The 19,395-nt window shown below is 39.5% G+C and overlaps 1 protein-coding gene across 2 annotated transcripts in view; it reads left to right on the forward strand.

Moving 5' to 3' along the window:
• Positions 1 to 19,395, forward strand: part of Cog8 (conserved oligomeric Golgi complex subunit 8) — an 82,149-nt gene that overhangs the window by 46,762 nt on the left and 15,992 nt on the right. The window contains exons 1-7 of one of the 2 annotated variants that reach the window (XM_067121265.1): positions 417 to 604; positions 3,151 to 3,222; positions 4,824 to 4,948; positions 8,129 to 8,281; positions 9,488 to 9,610; positions 9,800 to 9,902; positions 11,656 to 11,766. In XM_067121265.1, the coding sequence (XP_066977366.1) occupies positions 550 to 604; positions 3,151 to 3,222; positions 4,824 to 4,948; positions 8,129 to 8,281; positions 9,488 to 9,610; positions 9,800 to 9,902; positions 11,656 to 11,766 (742 nt within the window). In that variant the 5' untranslated portion in view covers positions 417 to 549. Of the gene's footprint in view, positions 1 to 416; positions 605 to 3,150; positions 3,223 to 4,823; positions 4,949 to 8,128; positions 8,282 to 9,487; positions 9,611 to 9,799; positions 9,903 to 11,655; positions 11,767 to 19,395 lie in introns of those variants that run through there. The other variant, XM_067121263.1, reaches the window with a different exon arrangement.

Consider the following 19,395-nt stretch of genomic DNA (forward strand, 5'->3'; position numbering starts at 1 on the left):
AAAAAAATTGTATTTGTAAGTGTATTGGAGAAATAAAAATAATGACTAAAAACCGAGATTATGTCAGATCTGAGCAAAAGCATCAGCTACAAATGTAAAGCAGTTGTTTCACACACTCATACGGCTTTGAAACACTCACTAGGTTAACATTTCCTGCATATACCTTCTGAATGAGATACCCCAGAATTTGTCATGTTTGTTGAATGACCCCTTCTTGCTCCTGTTAATTGGGTCACCATTTCCAGTGATTTTTTTGTAAAACTCGGGATTATTGTTCATCCTAGAGCCTGATTCTACACTTTTTCCCCTTTCCCTATCTTTTTTTCTTTTCCATTAAGTATAAGTTTGCGAGTCTTTTTAGTTTTGTGTTAATATAATTAAAGAGTTGTCGTAGAAAAGAAGTGTGTCCCTACATTTGAATACAAGCCACATTAGAGAGCCGTTCTAGGGATGCAGACTCGCTTTTACTACTGACAACACTGACAATTGACACATCGGCAAATCTGTTGGGGACTCGGGAGAGCCGCCTTCCCGTAATATAGGTTTGCAATGGAAGTTGAAATTGAAGAATTGGCTAAATTACTCTTCCCCGATGAAATACCAGGTATGTTGCAGTTAGCAAGCAGTGAATGTTTAACAGTGAGTTGTTGGGGATTGAAAAATACTGTGTCAAGTTTTTTAAAGGCTGGCCGACGGTAGGCCATCGGAATCAGAACGAAAGGACGATATGTAGGCTAACATAGGTTAGGCTAGGCCTTTATTTGTGCCATATTAAAACCTGTGTGTTTAATGGCTAATGGCAGACTGCAAACCTGGTGTTATAACTTGGTATTTCTAAGCAAGAGCTCCGCACAGACTATTACCTTTGAAATCGATTTTTCTTATACTTTTAGTGTTACTGATGAAGGAAGTGGTGTTGTTTAATGTTGGTTAATTATTATTAACCTCATATCTACCCAACATGGCTGGGAACCCTTTGGGAATGCGAGCTTTTGGAAACGTTGTGAGCAAGACTGGACCACTATGTTGTCGTTATGGAATGGTTCCGCGCATGCGCAGTTAATCAGGAGGCCATATATTCAAGAAGGAATCGGCTAAGGAAACTTATTATAAAATGAACTATACTAACCTAACGTACCCTAATCTAACCTAACCTAGCAGGCCGTGTTACTTAGTTGAGCCCCCCGACCCCCTGGTGAAGGAACCTCCACTCTTTACTAATAGCTCCCCTATAACACTGCGCATGCGCAGTAGCATTCCAGGATGGCCAGCATGCAATTTCTGAGGCTAATTATAGGTTAATTACAGTCGACCAACAAAAAATAACAATAAATTCTTAATAAGCAACCAAAATATTATAGGAAAAAGCAATTGCCAGAGTAATACCTGATGCACAGCTCTTGCTTAATTCTGCCTATAACTTATATATGAAATGGCCAGAAATACCCAAAGTCTTCATACAGCTTGCATTAATTGTAATTTACCGTTCATTTTTATCTGCTAGCCTATTGCAAGAAGTTCACAAAATTTTTGCAGTACGGATACAAACATTCAACTTTGTGAAATCAGATATGTCTTCATTTGGCCTTGTAATTCATTGTTTCAATGATGTTGTCAAGCTGTTGTTCACCAGATTGAATTCTTCCGTCTTTTGTTGCTTGAATGGTGTGTTAGACACATCTTGTTTTGCTTTGAATTCAGTGAATTTTGATTTTCTCCTTTGTAAAAGGGGAATATATAAATAAAATTGTTTTTCTCAATATATCTTATTATTGGAAATCTTATTCATTGTTCTAATTTAAATTAAAGGTAAAACTGAAGACTACTATCGCGGCCTGATTACCGCCAGTTGGCGACTACAATATTTACTGTCTTATGCTTATGTTTTTGTTTATTTTTGTGCCTTCTGTTTGTGTTTATTTTTGTGCCTTCTGTTTGTGTTTATGATATTTACAGTTCTTTGTTTATGCTTGTATATTCATCCCCAAGGAGCTGGTACTAAACACTGTGCCATTTTGCCACAATGAGCGTAGGCTATGAGATAGCAAGCGTTTAGTGCTCTAGCCCCATGTAACAGATAGTTACCAAACCAGAGGGGTATGGTAGTAGTCTTTAGTTTTAAGAAATCAAATACCAATGCAAGAATTGATAGATAACTGATATTGTGTGCAATTGAAATTCCCTTATCCACATTGATATTGGAAGTTGACACTATGGCTGTATGTTACATGTGGTACTGTGCTGTCATTATCTGAAGTGTGATGGGTAACAATGATAAAGTTGTTGAACATTGGTCTTTTTTAGGAAGTTAAACTTATTTAGTAGTGTTATTGTGTATAATAGTTGTGGTTAGTAATCGTTATCTGATGTGTGTACATAATTTCTTATAAATTCACATATATTTAAAATTTATCATAGCACTGATAGCCTGTTATTCTTTGAAAGTGAATTTTAGAGAGAACAGAGTGTTTTTAAGGTATCTTATGCAAGCCTAATCTAGTCATATTGTCAGAATAAGATAGATTTCTTAGCTGAACTTTGCCAGACCTAATGCAACGTTGTCAAATAGCCATATAAACAAACCAAAGCGCCATCCTGGTGGCATATCGCAGTACTAATTATATAAACGTTGTTTATGTTCAGTATTAATTTGTGGTAAATTTCATACAGAGTCTACTGGAAAACAACAGCAGCAGCGTGTGTGGGCTTTATACGCTTTTAAATATGTGTGGGAAGAACACCACCAACAACGCCAACTAGCGGTGGCTGACTGAAACACTTTTGTTTACAAACATAATATGATTCATCAGGTCGGATTCCGGTTTGTTGTTTGAGCTCCAATGCAAAATTTACTCGACATTTCGCGCCGAAATCCGATTATGTCAAGTTCTGGTACAGTCGAGGACCAGGGTTCTATTGTACTTAATGGTTTAGGTTAATTTCCAAATCCAAGGAAACTGCTTGCTGGGTGGATAAATGGATAGCATTCCCTGAACTGAGTCTTGTTCCTTTTGCATGTCCCAGATTCAGTGTTATTTAAATAGTTGCAACATTTAAAAATTATTTTTAAAATTTTTTATAAGAAAAAAGTAATCAGATTTTATATATTTTGTTTTTTGATGCAAAATTTGATTGTGATTTTTCTTTCAGAGCTCTGGAAAGATAGTGAGGAGTTCTCCAAATATTTAGTCCATTTATCATCATGTGGAGTGGAAAGGCTGGGTAAGGTTTCAATAATTTTTTATTTCTGTTTGGCATATTTTTAAATAATCAAACGGTATCAACTTGTTACGTACTCTCATTTGTTTTGTGTTACATTTATAATAGACAGAATGTAAGGCATCCTCTTTCTCTGCTTGTATGGAGTCTGAGCTGGGGAAATTGCCAAAGTTAAAAAGATGTCCGATATAAAATCCAATCCATAATGAGTTCATGGCTCTTTTCTGGCTGTGCAGTACTGTATAACTGATCATATTCCAGCCATATGCTGTGCTCTTCCAGTGTAGAGAAGTAAAGAGGTCAGTAGTGTGCAGTTAACATGACAGTTTTTAATAGCTAAGCCAAGTGCTTGTTAGATTCATTTTTGCCTCTTTTTTTTTTCCATATACTTTTATGTTGAGCTTCATCTTTTGCTGTTGATTATTTGGCATTTATTTGTAGTGTGTGAGCTATCCATATAGTAGGGAATCCTATAAAGCACTGACTTAATAGTAATGACTTATTTTTCTCTATAGGCCTTTACTGTATACAAGTAGATGTACTGTGTACTGTCAGACAATTCTTTTCCCTCTCTGTTACAGTATAGTACTTCCTTGCCAGTGTTAGAATGCATTATTAAATCAGTGTTGAACCTTTTTATTTTTTCATGTGAGATCTTAGTTGAACTTAAATAACTAATATTTAATTTCTTTGTTTTTTATGACATTGTTTTAATTACTGCATTTACTACCCTGTCGTCCCTATTAAATGTCAACACAAGTGAGTTTTACATAAAATGTAAAAGGAATTCATAGGAAAGACTTGTCACTTTCTAATGGCTGTAAACCAGCAGTGGAACCTTCTCTTTGGTCTCAGATATCATGGGTCTCACAAATAAGCATAATGATAGTATCAAAGGTTGCAGTGAAAGTTTGGTTAGTAGGCTTGAACTGACAATCAAACAGTAAAGACTGATATTGCCATGTACTTGATACACATAGAAATTGGGACATTACTGTAAGACTTATTTATCACATCTGCTCAGATCCAAGTGTATTAGGCATTTTTGGACATAGTGTGGTAGTGCTGTACTCATCATTAGTGGAATCATTTTTATGCTATCTTTACAAAGGAGTATCTGGGGCTGAAGGAAGAAGTGAGAACATTTTAGTGTTATCCTTAGTGTTCTTTAGTGTACTTGAGTATTTATTACTAATAAAAAGGTGATGTGGGTTTATGATTTGATCTGCTATTGTGAGATAAACAAAAAAAGAAAGGAATAGATAGAAATTAAATAAAGTAATGATTTGAATCAGTGAAACAAAAACTGTTTTAATTTTCTGACTAACATAGCAAAGTATAGTGTGTGTTAATGTTAGTTCTTGTATCAGTCTTACATAGACTGCATTAATACTGTCTGACAGGCATTATGCTGAATTATTTTTGTAATTGTTTTGGCATTTATAATGCTCAGAATGCAACTGAAAAAAATGCCGCATCTTTAAACAAAAACAAATCATACTATTGTGCCTGTATTGTCATATTTTAGGATTCGTATAGTTGCTTTAATGTAAAGTCAGCATTACTCTAGTGCTGAAGAAAGTTTTCTGAACATTAATTTTCAGGTAAAGAAGGTGCTCATCTGCGAGAGGAGCGACTTGCTATATTAGATCAAACTCGTGATTTGGCTTATAGCAATTACAAGACATTTATACACACTGCAGACTGTTCAAGAACAATTTTCAAAGATGTGAGTTTTGCCTTATTTAACATATATGTTCAATATAATTAATGTTTAATTGCATGCATTTGGAGTTCTCTGCTGGATAAAGATTTTCAGTCCTTTCTCTGTTCAATGATTTATTGATTAACTGCTAGTTACAAAAGCTTAATGTTAGGTTGGTTTCTTATCCACTCTGTAAACCCTTGATATCTTTTCACAAATACCATCTTATTTAAGGCTATTAGGACCAGTAATTAGTTGATACTGGTTATCATCTGGCTCCAGTTAATTATAGGGGAGTCCTTTTAATTTGCATATTTCCTGTTACAGTTTTTGCTGCATTGAATTTTTTTTTTCTTTTTTGCATATTGCATAGTGTCAGATATTCCCAGTGTTTATTGTCTTGAGTTTTAGATGCTCTAGTCTTCACTTCTATGTTTTAGGCATAGTACACAATATTTCTAGGTTTCATTGTGTGGAAGTTCATTTGTTTTAATGTTGTCTGTTTCTCTGAAAATAAGATTTTTCTTTACATTGCTGTTACCATTTTTTAAGAAGTACTTTATTTTTATCCTAGCAAAAAAAGTTGGCTGGAATCATTTCTATCAGGTAAATCATACACTATTGGCATGTGTGCGAGGAAGTAAACTCATTGGCATAAAAAATAAAATGAAGTAGGTTTCTGTAGGCCTATATTGTAGCCAAGACAAATCTGTCAGAATGAGTATTTGGAACTGTCATCTGAAGTGAATGGCTGTACAGTGTTCAGATTCAGAAAGTGGGATCAACTGTACAGGATTTTGAAGGGAGACTTGCTGGATTGAAAGTAAAAATTTAAATTCATGTGAAGAGTAAATCATTAGTCCACATCATCCATACCATATATTCAGTGCACTTCACATTACAGCCTTATCAGTTTTACTATAGGCTTCCTTTTAGTGTATTAATTATGTGCTGCATACAACTTCTTGTTATACTTTCACAGCTTTTTACACAAGTATTCCATAATGTGTGCTGTTATTCTTCATAAAACACTTTCTGCTGTACCTCAAGCCTTATGTTATCTGTACAGTTAAAACCCTTGTGTACACCCATACAGCTATACTACTGAGAACTGTTGTGCCTACATAATTCTTAGCTATTTCTCATTCCCGTTCTTCCATTTACAAAGACACAAAGAAATAATTCTTCATATGTTCCTTAGGAAACATTTCTTCTGAGTAGACATTCCATACCTTAGTTGTCTCCTGAGTTACTGTTTTACAGTGGTGCTGTGGTAAGGTTGAGCTGGGGAGCTGTTTATTAGGGAAGCTGTGGATATAGAAGTAGCAGAGATGAAGACCTGTAGAAAGGACTAGGAAAGCATGGAAAACAGGATAGATGAAAACCTAGACCTGATAGGTGTTCAAGCAGAAAGTGCAAGACAGAAGAGAATGGAGAGAAAGCAATTCACATATAAGCTCTTAAAGAGAAAACCTGATGTGTAAAAGTTTATGATGATAATCGTGAATCCAGCATCTCATATTTAATGCCTTCACCTCTGACACATTGCCATTTATTTTATCACCCTCTTTTGTTGCTTTCAGGGCATCTTCAGTAGTAACTTCTCACCAGTTTCCAGATTTACATAAATTCATTAGTTTTACATCGTTCAAGTTTGACTTTAAATTCCTTCAAAATGCTCACATCATCAGCACAAAATTTCTTTCTCTTCTGACAGCATCTCCATATTATCTTATATTGTGAGATCTATTCTCTATGCATTCACTTTTTTCAGAACAGCTCTTTCTCCATAAAGTCTTCCACACATTTTTTCCTGATCTCTATAATTCCCCTCTTTATCCTTTTAGAAGAAACAAAGGATGTTCTATACTAATGATGCTATGTAAGTTAGCAAGTAGTTGTAGAAACTAATGAACTTGAAACTTGTTATAAAAGAAACAAAAATTAAATGTACAATAAAATTTGGTAAGGTAAATTTTTGGGATAAATATAAAGAAGGAAGATGGGTTGATAATGTTATTATGAATGGTGAAATAATGAAACTTGACTCAGAAAAGTATTTGGGAATAGGTGTTACAAATGATGATTGAATGGGAAAGTGAATCCTCTACAGTATAGTATGTTAAGGAAGAATCTGGTAACTCCATAGAAACTATGAAATAGAAGAGAAGAGTTCAGGGAGTAAACAGTTGGAAGAAATTAACGAATGTTGCAACTTTTACCGCATTGACCCTATTATCATGATATTGCACACTGCACCACTGTCTGGGACATTGCAGTGAGTGTGGATAATTCATCTTATGGAAGCAGAATGTAGCATTTTAAAAACAAAAGGAAAATTTCCGGGATGAATTCTGTGTGTAGTACATTTGAACTGACAAGAAATGTAGTTATAATGATGTGATTGTTATCACTATTAATATGTTTAACCAGGCCACAAAACTTGTTTGTTAATCTCTCACAGGCTTGGCTCAGTGTGAAGGAATTTTATTATGGATGTAGAGAAAGATCAGGATATGTTGATTTGGTTTGATCATATAGAGAAAGAGAAAGATATTTTATTGAAAAAGAGCTAGAATCTAAGTCTTCAAAGAAATTGGGTTGATGGCACAGTTTTAAGTAGGAGTTGTAATTCAGATGTATTCTTTTAGGTATATATGAAGAAACTGTGTGATGTGAAAGATTTCTGCACTGGGAGTTTTTGTTGATTCAGAAGTCAAAGAATAAATGTGTCAGCCTGCTTTTTGTTTAAAGGGAAATGTTTTTTTAATAGTGGAAAATTTCATAGAAAGAAAAGTGAGCAGTACTTTACTTAACATAACTGTATTTATTAGAATTTGGGACTTGTTTATTTTGTATATCATAGTATCTTCATTTATTTAGTTAATTCTTATAAATGATTAGAGTGGGAAAATCAGTACTATATTCCAAATTTTTAAGACTTAGCCCGAGTAATATTAGTCATCCAGTTATCACATTATGTACAGTACATTATTTAGACGAAAAGTTTTGTAGTATAGTTTTTTACTTTGCCATTTTGGTTGTCAATATTTATTTTTTTTAAAAATGGCATTTATATACTTTATTACCATATGGAATGTAATTATCATGTTTGACATGTATCCAAAATAATTTTTGCAAAGTATAGATGGAATGTCTGCCTGCTTAAGTGTCAATTAATGTGTATCTTTTCTTTCCAATCAGTTCACAAGTGTAGAAACACATTTGGAGGGATTGTCAAGTTGCTTGCCAAACCTTCGGGGGAGTGTAGAACAGTTTTTGTCAACGTCTCGCAATCTTTCACAATCTAGACACCTGACCTCTCTTACTTTAACGAAGCACACCCAGTTGCTTGAGGTAGGTATCATAAAACATTCTTTTATTTGATCAAATTACTTGTATTTAAAAGTAAGGCTTGCGTTAGATTTTATGGGGTAGACCATTTTGCAGTACTTTTTATAAAAATGTGCTTGCAAATAAAACTTACCTTGATACTTAAATGTCTGTTAATTTGATATGTTCATTCTCTTCCTCACTTCTGTAGCAGCTCATACCTTATGAAGTGTTTACAGTTTTTCGTTTATCAAGTATAGTTTTTTTTATGAAACCCTCCTTAGGATCATTTTAAATTGCAAAACAAGGACTTTTATTCTCTTGTTAGCTCATAAAAATTTTACAAACTGACTACTTGAATTTAACATTTTTGTTATCAAAACTGTTACCTCAGCATAAGAGTCTTGGAATTTTGGGTTGGTTTGAATCATGTTTTACAAAGTCAGATTCTGATATATTTAGTAAAAGTCTTGTATATTTAGTGAGCCAGAAAGGTGCTTTATATTTTAACAGACCTGTTTCATGTAATTAATGACTGCATTAGTGTGTTTGAGAAATGCCTCTAATTTTAAAACCAGTTAGGTAACCCCTTGAGGTTCCTGTGATGTCAGATGATGTCATCTGTAAGAAAAAAATTAATCACAAATGTTTTGACTTTGGGTGGCACTGGGGTGAAGGATGAAAAGTTTTCAGGGATGGTTTAACAAGTAAGGACTGATCAGAGAGCATTATCCTTAATCCAGTCCAAACAGAAACTTGAATATTTTTACCTATTTTTCCTTACATTTTATATGTATATGTGACACCAGATACAGTAATATGTATATCTTTTGAAAGAAAATTTATCATAATCTTTCATGATGCAAGAAGAATTTATAATTCTGCATCTTGTTTCTTATTTTATAAAAAATAAAAGAAAAATCTGCTCATGATTAACTTCAGTGCATAATGCTGACTGTATAGTTTTGTTGTTTTAATTATACAAAATAATTCGAAAGCATCAAAATAAAGTACAATTATTTGGCTTCAAATTGACACTAAAACTAGCATTCTATTATGGAAAAGAAATGGACAGTCGGCAATAAAAGACAGTTATTTTTTCTTAAACTGATCAGTAGTAAGCTGTAATGGAGTGTTTTACCACAGGTGAAGTTTGGACTCTCCCACAAAATATCAAAGGATGAATGTTATTGATTTTAATATGATAGAGTTTTGTTTCTCTTCTTACAGGTCCTTGAGCTGCCTCAGTTGATGGACACCTGTGTTAGAAATGGATACTATGATGAAGCTTTAGAAATTTTAGCATATGTGCGAAGGTTGGAAAGGAAACACACTGATATCCATATCATTAATGTAAGCTTGATTTGTTTGTTGTATTTTTGTTTTTAGGTGTCTGTCCTTGTGAAGTGTTAATAAATAAAGTTGTTTGTCACTGCTAGTGCAGTATAAATCTATATAAATCTAGTGTTGACCAGATATATATCTTTGATGCAAAAGTATTTTATAAATTGAATTGTGCTGTCTCTTACTGGTTTTTTTCAGGGCATAGTGACAGAAGTGCAATCTGGAACACGATTGATGTTAAATCAGTTGCTTGCTCAGCTGCGTTCACCTTTGGCCCTTCCTCAGTGCCTTAAAGTTATTGGTAAGTTCATTGTGTACCCCTTTTAAATGGAATACTTTAACCTTAGACTCATTCTTATTTAAGGTATGGTTAGGTAAGAGAGAAATATGAAAATTTATATGAATTTGAATTATAACCTGGAAGGCTAAACAAACACATGTTGCTAATGTTGTGCATTTTCCACTGAAAAGAAACTTGGTTTGGGTGGAAAAAATGTATTGGGTCATAATTACGTTATTCAGTCCACAGCAAGCAAATAATTGGAATGTTTTGCTTCTTAAAGAATTCAGATGAATCCTTTGGATATCAGATAGTGCAAAAGTTGTGTTTGAGGAGCAGCTCGCCTCCCTTAACTAAGCCTACTGATCCTGAGTAATAATAAACAAGATTGTTCAGTAGAGAGCAAACTTCTGCTAAGGCCAGTCAACAGATACATTATAGGTACCTAAATTCTGCTTTACTCAGTTTTTCACAGAATAAGTTTTTTTGAAATAAAATGCACTTTTCATACAAACACATTAATCAAATTTAGCCTCAATTGCAGTTGTGATGGCCCCAAATGGGCATGTCCAGGGTCATAATGACTACAGTTGGGGCTAAATATGACTGATGCATTTGTATGAAAAAATGTGTTTCAGGTAATAAAAACTTATTCCATGAAAAATTTTCCAAGACAAAAAAGATGAATTTGTGAAAATGACTGCCCACGCACACTTATGAATATTGGCAGATTAGATCTATTACAGTAAGATTAAGTGAAGTGGAGGTAGACACTTCATTATATGATTGATGGTTTGTATGAATAGTGTTTTCATGTCACTGTATGCAGACTTGATATTTACATGGCAAGCTCAACAAAGTATTGAGGCTAAATTTTAATGAGGTGGAAGGCTGAGCTATTGAAGAGTCCCAGCTTTTGTGGAGATCCAGTAAATCCAGTGGAGCACTTGGAGACAGAAAAGATTTGGAACCAAGTGTCCATTGTATTATCACAAGGTATTTTTGAGTAGTTGAACACCCAGAGAGTATGGAAGATGGCTTGTACTTTATGTACATATCTAATACTACATATGTAGAGATCATTTAACCATTCAACCATGATGTAGCTGCCCAGATCCCAAAGCACTATGTATCTGAAGAAAGGAAAATGTAATATATTGAGAAAAGAGGGGCAAACATTGACTGACATCTCACCTGCATTCATGAAGGCTGTGAAATTCAAGCTGCTCTTCAAAACACCGGAGTTGAGAGGACTCTGATCTCATGCACAGCCACTCCTTACTTGGCCAGCTTTGTCCCTTGAATTGCCTGCAAACACTTTATGGATGACCTGCATCAGGCGGTAGAGTACTATTATTCTTGAGGCTTGAATCCTGTGTTAATGCATTTATGAAAAAGGTTCCAAATCCTGGTTCTTCTGATGCATGACAGGTGACTTGCTGGGTAGGGAAAAGGGTCATTGTAACTGGATATCAAAGTTGAATTATTCCTCAGGGCTGTGATATGGTCTTAGACATCCGTAAACTGGATTGTATTTCTTTAACATTAACTGGATTGTATTTATTTTACACTTTTAATATTTTTTATTTTTCAGAATCATAAATCTGAAATTGCAAACTGATTAGAGTACAGTGTATATGAGAAGACTAGTGCTTCTCTTACTACATCTAACAATTCAAAGACTTATTACAGTTGACCTATCTTAATGTCACCAGTAAAAAATATGTCTGTTTCTATGAAGAAATGTAATTGTTTGAAACATTTTTTTTTCTAGGTCTCTTGCGTAGATTGGATGTATTTACAGAATCAGAATTGAGACTGAAATTTCTTCAAGCACGAGATGCCTGGTTTACTGGCATACTGAAAAATATTCCAAAGGAAGATCGTAAGTTGCTTTCATTTATAAATTACTGCTGTTATTAATTTTGTAGTATGTAAGATTACCTGTTCTCTGCAGTTGATGAGAAATAGTTTTGTGAGTTGGTATAGGATACATTTATTGCATATTTCTTTTAAATTTTGTCTTTAGTACAGTATGTTTGCTCTTTAATGCCAGATTGTTTTAATAGCATGCCACTTTTTCAGTGCTGGCACAGAAATTTCATCATAATGTCATTGCATTTTATACTGGTTATACAGTGGATTATACTTATTCCATACCTATATCAGTATTCTTAATTTTCCCCTCAAGCGTTAATAGTAGCATAATATTTGTGCATACGTACCCAAGCATGTTGTGTGCTCATTTTTTGAACCATAATCAAACCTAGCTTGGGGGACACTGGATACTAGTTAATAGTAGACTGACTAATAATTAACAGGAGACCTTGGTACATCCAGTTCATTGGTGATTTGAATATTATTATAGGTTCTGTAATAAGATCACATAAGCACATCTGCAGACTCTCATAGTACTCTCCAGAAGGATTTGTTCCGGAGTAGGTGAAGTAAAAAAAGTATGACACATAGGTGTGATGACTGAATTGATTAAATGAATGAAGGGCTTCATTGAAAATTACTGCTCTTATGCCATCTAACGCACCTCTATGCAAGTCTTCCATCTTTCTTCACCAACATCACAGGACTCTCAAACTCTCTGGGTACTGCCTTTCTAATCCTTAATTTTAGAGTGAAAGTAATGCAAAAGTGGTCATCTAATCCTTAATTTGTTCATGACACTTACCTGACAGATATATATATAGCTGTATTCTCCGAAAGGGACCGACAGAAATTCAAAAACTTACGGCACACGCAGATGGGCCAGGTGGTTAGTACCCATTCCCGCCGCTGGGAGGCGGGTATCAGGAACCATTCCCATTTTCTATTCAGATTTTCTCTGTCGCCGGTATTGTCAACACCTGTTGTCAATACCTCCGCTGTTGGATTTCGTAAACTTTTTCCACTAAGTATTCTGATTGTCTTTTGGTATTTGGACTTTGGCTTTGTGGATAGGCATACGCTTCTTTGGACTGTTTTGATTTTGGTTTTGGCTTTTCCTTGAACGAGATGTCTGGATCTAGTTCTGCTAGTTTCAGGGTGTGTGTTGTTCAGGAGTGTAAGGTGAGGCTACCGAAAGCTTGGTGCAGACCCTCACACAGTATGCATGAGATGTAGAGGGCATGTCTGTATGTTGGATGATCGCTGCAAGGAGTGTGAATCGTTGCCTGATTCTGATTGGAAGGCGACGATTCTTACGTTCGCAAGCTAGAGCGTGATCGTGTAAGGAGGTCTTCCTCCAGGAGTGTGTCGGTAGGTGGGAGTCAGGGTATTAATTTATCTCCTGTTAACCCTACTAATGCTTCTCCTTTCCCTGTAGAGTCGCCTTCTAACCCTGTGATTGCGTCTGCGGAAGGTAATGCCCTTTGCGCAGATTTTGAACTCCATTCGTACCTTGGAGTCTAAGGTGTTGGCGATCGAAAGTGCAGTGAAGTGTAGTGATCCCCCAGTGTTGTGGTGGGGGCGTCAGATCGGCCCTATAATGCCTCTAGGTCTAGACCTCTGCCGAACTCCCAGGACTTAGGGAATGGGCATGTCGAAAGCCGCAAGAGGGTTACGGGACCCCCACCGATCTGGCGTCCCTTCGGCAGGCCTTGTTGACGTCTCCCAGGCTGCCAAGGATCGTGCTCGCACGGATCTTAGGATTGTTTTTCGTCCTCCGGCGTCCTCTCCACTTAAGGGGTCACGTTCTCGGTTGGACTCTCGTCCTTTCAAGAGGAGCCGCGTTGAAGAGGACGCTTCTTCTCCTCTTTCGTGCCTTGGACTCTTCTCCCGACTGGCTGCGAGATTTGCCGCGCAGAAGAGGACCAGGATTTCTTCGGAGGAGGGCGTTGCTGAACGTCCCAGCCGCACCAAGAAGAGAGCCCCTGTCGCTCTTGGTAGAAGGAGGAGGACGTCTCCTTCCCCCTCTTCTTCTCATAAGAGCAGCCCTTCTCCTGAGAGGGCTTCCTCTCCTTCGAAGCGTCTTATCCTAGATATGCAGCGGCAGTTAGCTTCCTTCTCGCTGCTAAGGAGAAGCAACCTCGTGGGCGCCGCAAGGATTTGTCGCTGCCAGTTAAAAGATCTAAGAGGTCTCCCTCTCCTTCTCTTCGTTTGTCTCTCTCCCCTGCGGCTTCTCGTAGTCACCCTCATCGTTCTCACGGATCATCAGCTCTCCTTGCCCCGTCGTGACTCGCTGGTTGATCAGGACGCTCCTCTTGCAGCTCGGCTTGCTGCTAGTAAGAGTTCGCGCCAAGACGCTCTTCTTGCCTCTCCTCCTGCTTCGCGCTCGTTTTGACGTTCGGCAGGACGCCCACCAGGACGCTTTCGTTTTCCCGATCCCTGCATGATGCTCTCCAGGACTCGTCAAGAAGCTCGGCGGCTCGCTCGTCGGGACTCTCGTCAGGGCGCTCGGCAGCTTGTAAGACAGGGCGCTCTTCAGGACGCTCGGCTGCTTTGAAGCAGGACGCTCGTCAGGACGCTCATCAGGGCGCTTCGTCAGGGCGCTCCTCAGGGACGCTCATCAGGGCGCTCGGCAGGACGCTCCTGTACGAGTTGTTCCTGAATTTTCTGCTGCTTCTTCCCACGAGAAGAGGTCTCTGGGACGTATTGGACCCAAAGGTCTTTGTTTCTCTCTAGCCCCGAATACTCTCCTGTCGCTCCTGTCGAAGAGGCGGATTTGTCTCAGGAGTCGGACTCTGCTGAACAAGAGCCCCCTCTTTCGTCTTTCTCCGATTACAGGATTTTGGCTAGTATGCTTAAGGAGCTTTTTCCTGATAAGTTTCAGCCTTCTGCTCCGCTTTCCCCTCCTTCGCAGTTAGCTTCTTCGAAGGTGAGGAAATCGCCCGGCTTCCTACAAATGAAGACTTCGTTGGCTACAAGAAAAGCTCTCAAGAGGGTCAATGCATGGATGGAAGATAGGAAGTCTCAAGGGAAATCTTCCTTCGCTCTCCCCCCGTCTAGATTGTGCGGGAAAGCGGGTATGTGGTATGAGACGGGAGAGGAAATTGGCTCTAGAGTTCCTTCTTCCTCTCAAGGTGATTTTGCGAGCCTCGTGGATGCGTCAAGGAGGTCTCTTCTTTCTTCAGCTAAGGTGTCTTGGACTCTTTCTGAAACCGACCACCATCTGAAAGGCCTCTTCAAGTCGATGGAGGTTTTTAACTTTCTGGACTGGTGCTTGGGGCCTTGGACTTAAGGACTCGTAGTCGGACTCTATTTCTCTGGGAGCTGTCCAGTGTACTGTCGTGCATGGACAAGGCCGTCAGGGATGGCGCTGATGAACTGGCTTCTCATTTTGGTACAACCCTCCTAAAGAAGAGGGCTTTGTACTGCAATTTCGCTGCCAAGTCAGTTTCTCCTGTTCAGAGGGCTGAGTTACTTTTTGCCCCTCTTTCTAGCCATCTCTTCCCCAGCCGCTTGTCAAGGATCTCGCCTCCAGCCTTAAGGAGAAGGCTACTCAGGATCTCCTTGCTCAATCTTCCAGGCGTCCTAGTGTCCCTTCTACGTCTTGCAAGGACTTCCCCGAAGAGACAGAAGCCCTTTCGTGGGAGATCTTCCTCCTCTAGACCTTTCGAGGAAGAGGTCTCTCCAGAGGCGGAGCCCCTTCTTCCCAAAGGGGCAAGAAGTGATTTTTCTCACCTCCAGACACCAGTAGGAGCCAGGCTTCTCCTGTTTTCGGAAGCCTGGAAGGTAAGAGGGGCGGATTCCTGGTCCCTCAATGTGATCAAAAAAGGTTACAGGATCCCGTTCCTCGAAAACCCCCCCCTGTCCTCTACTCCCAGAGATCTGTCGCCTTCTTACCGACCGGAAAAGCAACAGATCCTTTTAGATCTGCTGGAAGATATGATTCAGAAGAGAGCAATAGAGCGAGTCCTGGATCTGGAGTCTCCAGGTTTTTACAACCGTCTCTTCCTGGTTCCAAAACAGTCAGGGGGGTGGAGACCAGTCCTGGACGTCAGCAGACTGAACAACTTTGTCGTCAAGGAGAAGTTCAAAATGGAGACGCCTCAGTCGGTTATCAATGCACTGCGACCAGGCGATTGGATGGTCTCTCTCGACCTTCAGGACGCGTATTTTCATGTCCCCATTCATCCTCAATCGAGAAAGTTTTTGAGGTTTGTCCTGAAGGGAAGAGTGTACCAATTCAGAGCTCTCTGTTTCGGTCTGAGTTCAGCTCCTATGGTTTTCACAGTCCTGATGAGGAACGTTGCCCGGTGGCTTCATCTTGCGGAGTAAGGATATCGCTCTATCTAGACGACTGGCTCATCAGAGCCACGTCGAAACAAAGGTGTCTGGAGGACTTGCATTCGACTTTGGAACTGACGAAGTCCCTGGGACTTCTTGTGAATTTAGAGAAGTCTCATCTGATCCCCTCTCAGTCCATTCTTTATCTGGGGATTCGGATGGATTCAGCGGGTTTTCGAGCCTTTCCATCCCAGGACCGTCAGCAGCACTGCTTAGTAAAAGTTTCGGCCTTCCTGGGGAAAGAAACATGCTCGGTGAGGGAATGGATGAGTCTGCTGGGGACCATTTCATCACTGGAGAAGTTTGTTTCCCTGGGAGGTTGCATCTCAGACCCCTACAGTTCTTTCTTGCAGACAACTGGAAGAACAAGGAGGACTTAGACGAGTCTCTCAGGATCTCTCTCCGTCAAGGACCATCTTCGGTGGTGGCTCGATCCTGTAAAGTTGGCAGAAGGGGTCTCTCTCTATCTTCAGAGCCCCGACCTAGTGTTGTTTTCCGACGCGTCCATGTCGGGATGGGGAGCAACACTAGGGGAGGAAGTGTCAGGCACCTGGGAAGGGGAACAGGTGTCCTGGCACATAAATCTCAAAGAACTGAAAGCGATTTTCCTGGCTCTTCAGTTCTTCCAGGATCAAGTTGCAGGTCGGGTGATTCAAGTCAACTCCGACAACACCACGACCCTGGCGTACCTCAAGAAACAGGGAGGTACTCATTCCCGGTCCCTGTTCCTGATCGCCATGAGAGATCCTGCTTTGGGCACATTCTCACCAGGTGACGATTCTCACTCGTTTTGTTGCAGGGGTCGAGAATGTTCGTGCCGACCTTCTCAGTCGACAACATCAGCTGCTGCCTACAGAATGGACTCTGAACGCAGAAGTGTGTCAGGATCTTTGGAAACTTTGGGGACGTCCCCTAGTGGACGTTTTCGCGACTTCAAGGACCACAAGGCTGCCCCTTTACTGCTCTCCTGTTCTCGACCCGGGAGCCCTTGCAATAGACGCCTTTCTCTGGGACTGGAAGGGTCTAGATCTGTACGCCTTTCCCCCATTCAAGATTCTGGGGGAAGTCGTCAGAAAGTTTGTAGCCTCAGAAGGGACGAGAATGACTTTAATCGCTCCTTTTTGGCCTTCAGCAGAATGGTTCCCAGAGGTCATGTCTCTCGTGGTAGACTATCCAAGAACACTTCCTTTGAGAACAGATTTTCTCAAACAACCCCACTTCGAGAGGTACCACAAAAACCTTCCCGCTCTGAGTCTAACTGCATACAGACTATCGAGAAGTTGCTCAGAGCGAGAGGTTTTTCTAGACCAGTGGCTAAGGCGATCGCTAACGCCAGGAGAGCCTCTTCCAGTGCAGTGTACCAGTCCAAGTGGATCATTTTCAGGAGGTGGTGTAAACTTAAGGGAATTTCCTCCACCACGACCTCTCTTTCCCAGATAGCAGACTTCCTTTTATATCTGAGAAAGGATTTGAACCTGGCAGTCCCGACCATCAAAGGCTATAGGAGTATGCTGTCAACGGTCTTCAGGCATAGAGGCCTGAACTTATCGGACAATAAAGACCTTCATGATCTTCTTAGGTCTTTTGAGACGTCTAAGGTAGCCTCCCTAAGTTACCTTCGTGGAATTTAGATATAGTTCTAAAATTCCTGATGTCGAAGAGGTTTGAACCTTTAAATTCTGCTTCCTTCAGAGATGTAACAAAAAAAGCTATTTTCCTAACTGCTCTGGCGACGGCGAAGAGAGTTAGTGAACTTCAGCGTTCAGCAAGATTATAGGTTTCAGAGGCCCTGATGCTGTCTGTTCTCTGAGCCCTATTTTTCTTGCTAAGAATGAGAACCCGTCTACCCCTTGGCCCAGGTCCTTCGAAATTAAGGGCTTGACGGACATCACTGGACAAGAACCTGAGAGAACCCTATGTCCTGTCAGGGCTCTAAAATTTTATTTGCAGAGGACCCAGAATTGTAGAGGTCCTTCTAGCAATCTCTGGTGCTCCGTTAAGAGGCCTGAGTTACCTCTCTCGAAAAATGCCCTGGCGTTCTTTCTCTGAAGCACCATCATAGACGCCCATTCCAGTGTGCTAGAAGAAGACTTGAGAACTTTGAAGGTTAAGGCTCACGAAGTGAGAGCCATTGCTACCTCAGTGGCCTTCCAGAAAAACCAGTCTCTCAATGACATTCTGGGTGCCACTTTTTGGCGAAGCAATTCTGTCTTTGCTTCTCATTATCTCACAGAAGTGAAGACGTCCTATGAGAATTGCTGTGCGCTGGGGCCTTACGTTTCGCAAATACGATCTTGGGAACAGAAAGCGACTCTCATCCTCTCCTTTAGTTTTGTTTTTGTGTGTTTTTAATATTTTTTGTGTTGTTTTTTATGGTCGTTGGGTCTCCACCAGTGGTGGTCGCCCCAGTCCTTAGTTTATGTTAATCTTTTTAACGTAACTAGGCTTGGTCAGGTGGTTGTTAGTTTGTCGCACCCTCATAGTAAGGTCATATGGTCTAGTCACATTGTGGTCTCGCCCCGTTGACAGATCATCTAGATTCCACCAGCTCTATAGGTCTCTACCTCGCTGGAGTTTTCTAGTAAAGCAGAAGCAGGCTTGGGTGACAGTAATCACGAAGTCAGCAATGCTAACAGGTAAGGAACCAAGGCGTCAATCGCCTACATAGTTTTGTTTCCTAAATCCTATTCTGTCTCTTCCCACCTCCAATGGTGGGATTCAGCTATATATATATCTGTCAGGTAAGTGTCATGAACAAAATGATATTTTTATGATAAAATAAAGTTTGTTCATACTTACCTGGCAGATATATAATCATAGTACCCGCCCTCCTCCCCTCAGGAGACAGTAGTTCTAGTTTCTAGAAAATCTGAATAGAAAATGGGAATGGTTCCTGATACCGCCTCCCAGCGGCGGGAATGGGTACTAACCACCTGGCCCATCTGCGTGTGCCGTAAGTTTTTGAATTTCTGTCGGTCCCTTTCGGAGAATACAGCTATATATATATCTGCCAGGTAAGTATGAACAAACTTTATTTTATCATAAAAATATCATTTTTAGATCCTTAATTTTCTAATCCTTAATTTTAGAGTGAAAGTAATGCAAAAGTGGTCATGTAAGTCTTCCTCATTGTATTTCTCCACACACTTTTCTTTTACATCAACTGCTATTCGTTCTCCTAAAATATCCTGTCTTAATAGTTTTTTTACTTTTTTACCAAGTTCAGCCTTCTAACTACTGCTCACTCTATCCCCATGTGAATTGTGAATAGGTCATCAGTTACATGAGAATAGCC

The sequence above is a fragment of the Macrobrachium rosenbergii genome, chromosome 19, assembly GCF_040412425.1.
Source record: "Macrobrachium rosenbergii isolate ZJJX-2024 chromosome 19, ASM4041242v1, whole genome shotgun sequence".
NCBI classification, from domain to species: Eukaryota; Metazoa; Arthropoda; class Malacostraca; order Decapoda; family Palaemonidae; genus Macrobrachium; species Macrobrachium rosenbergii.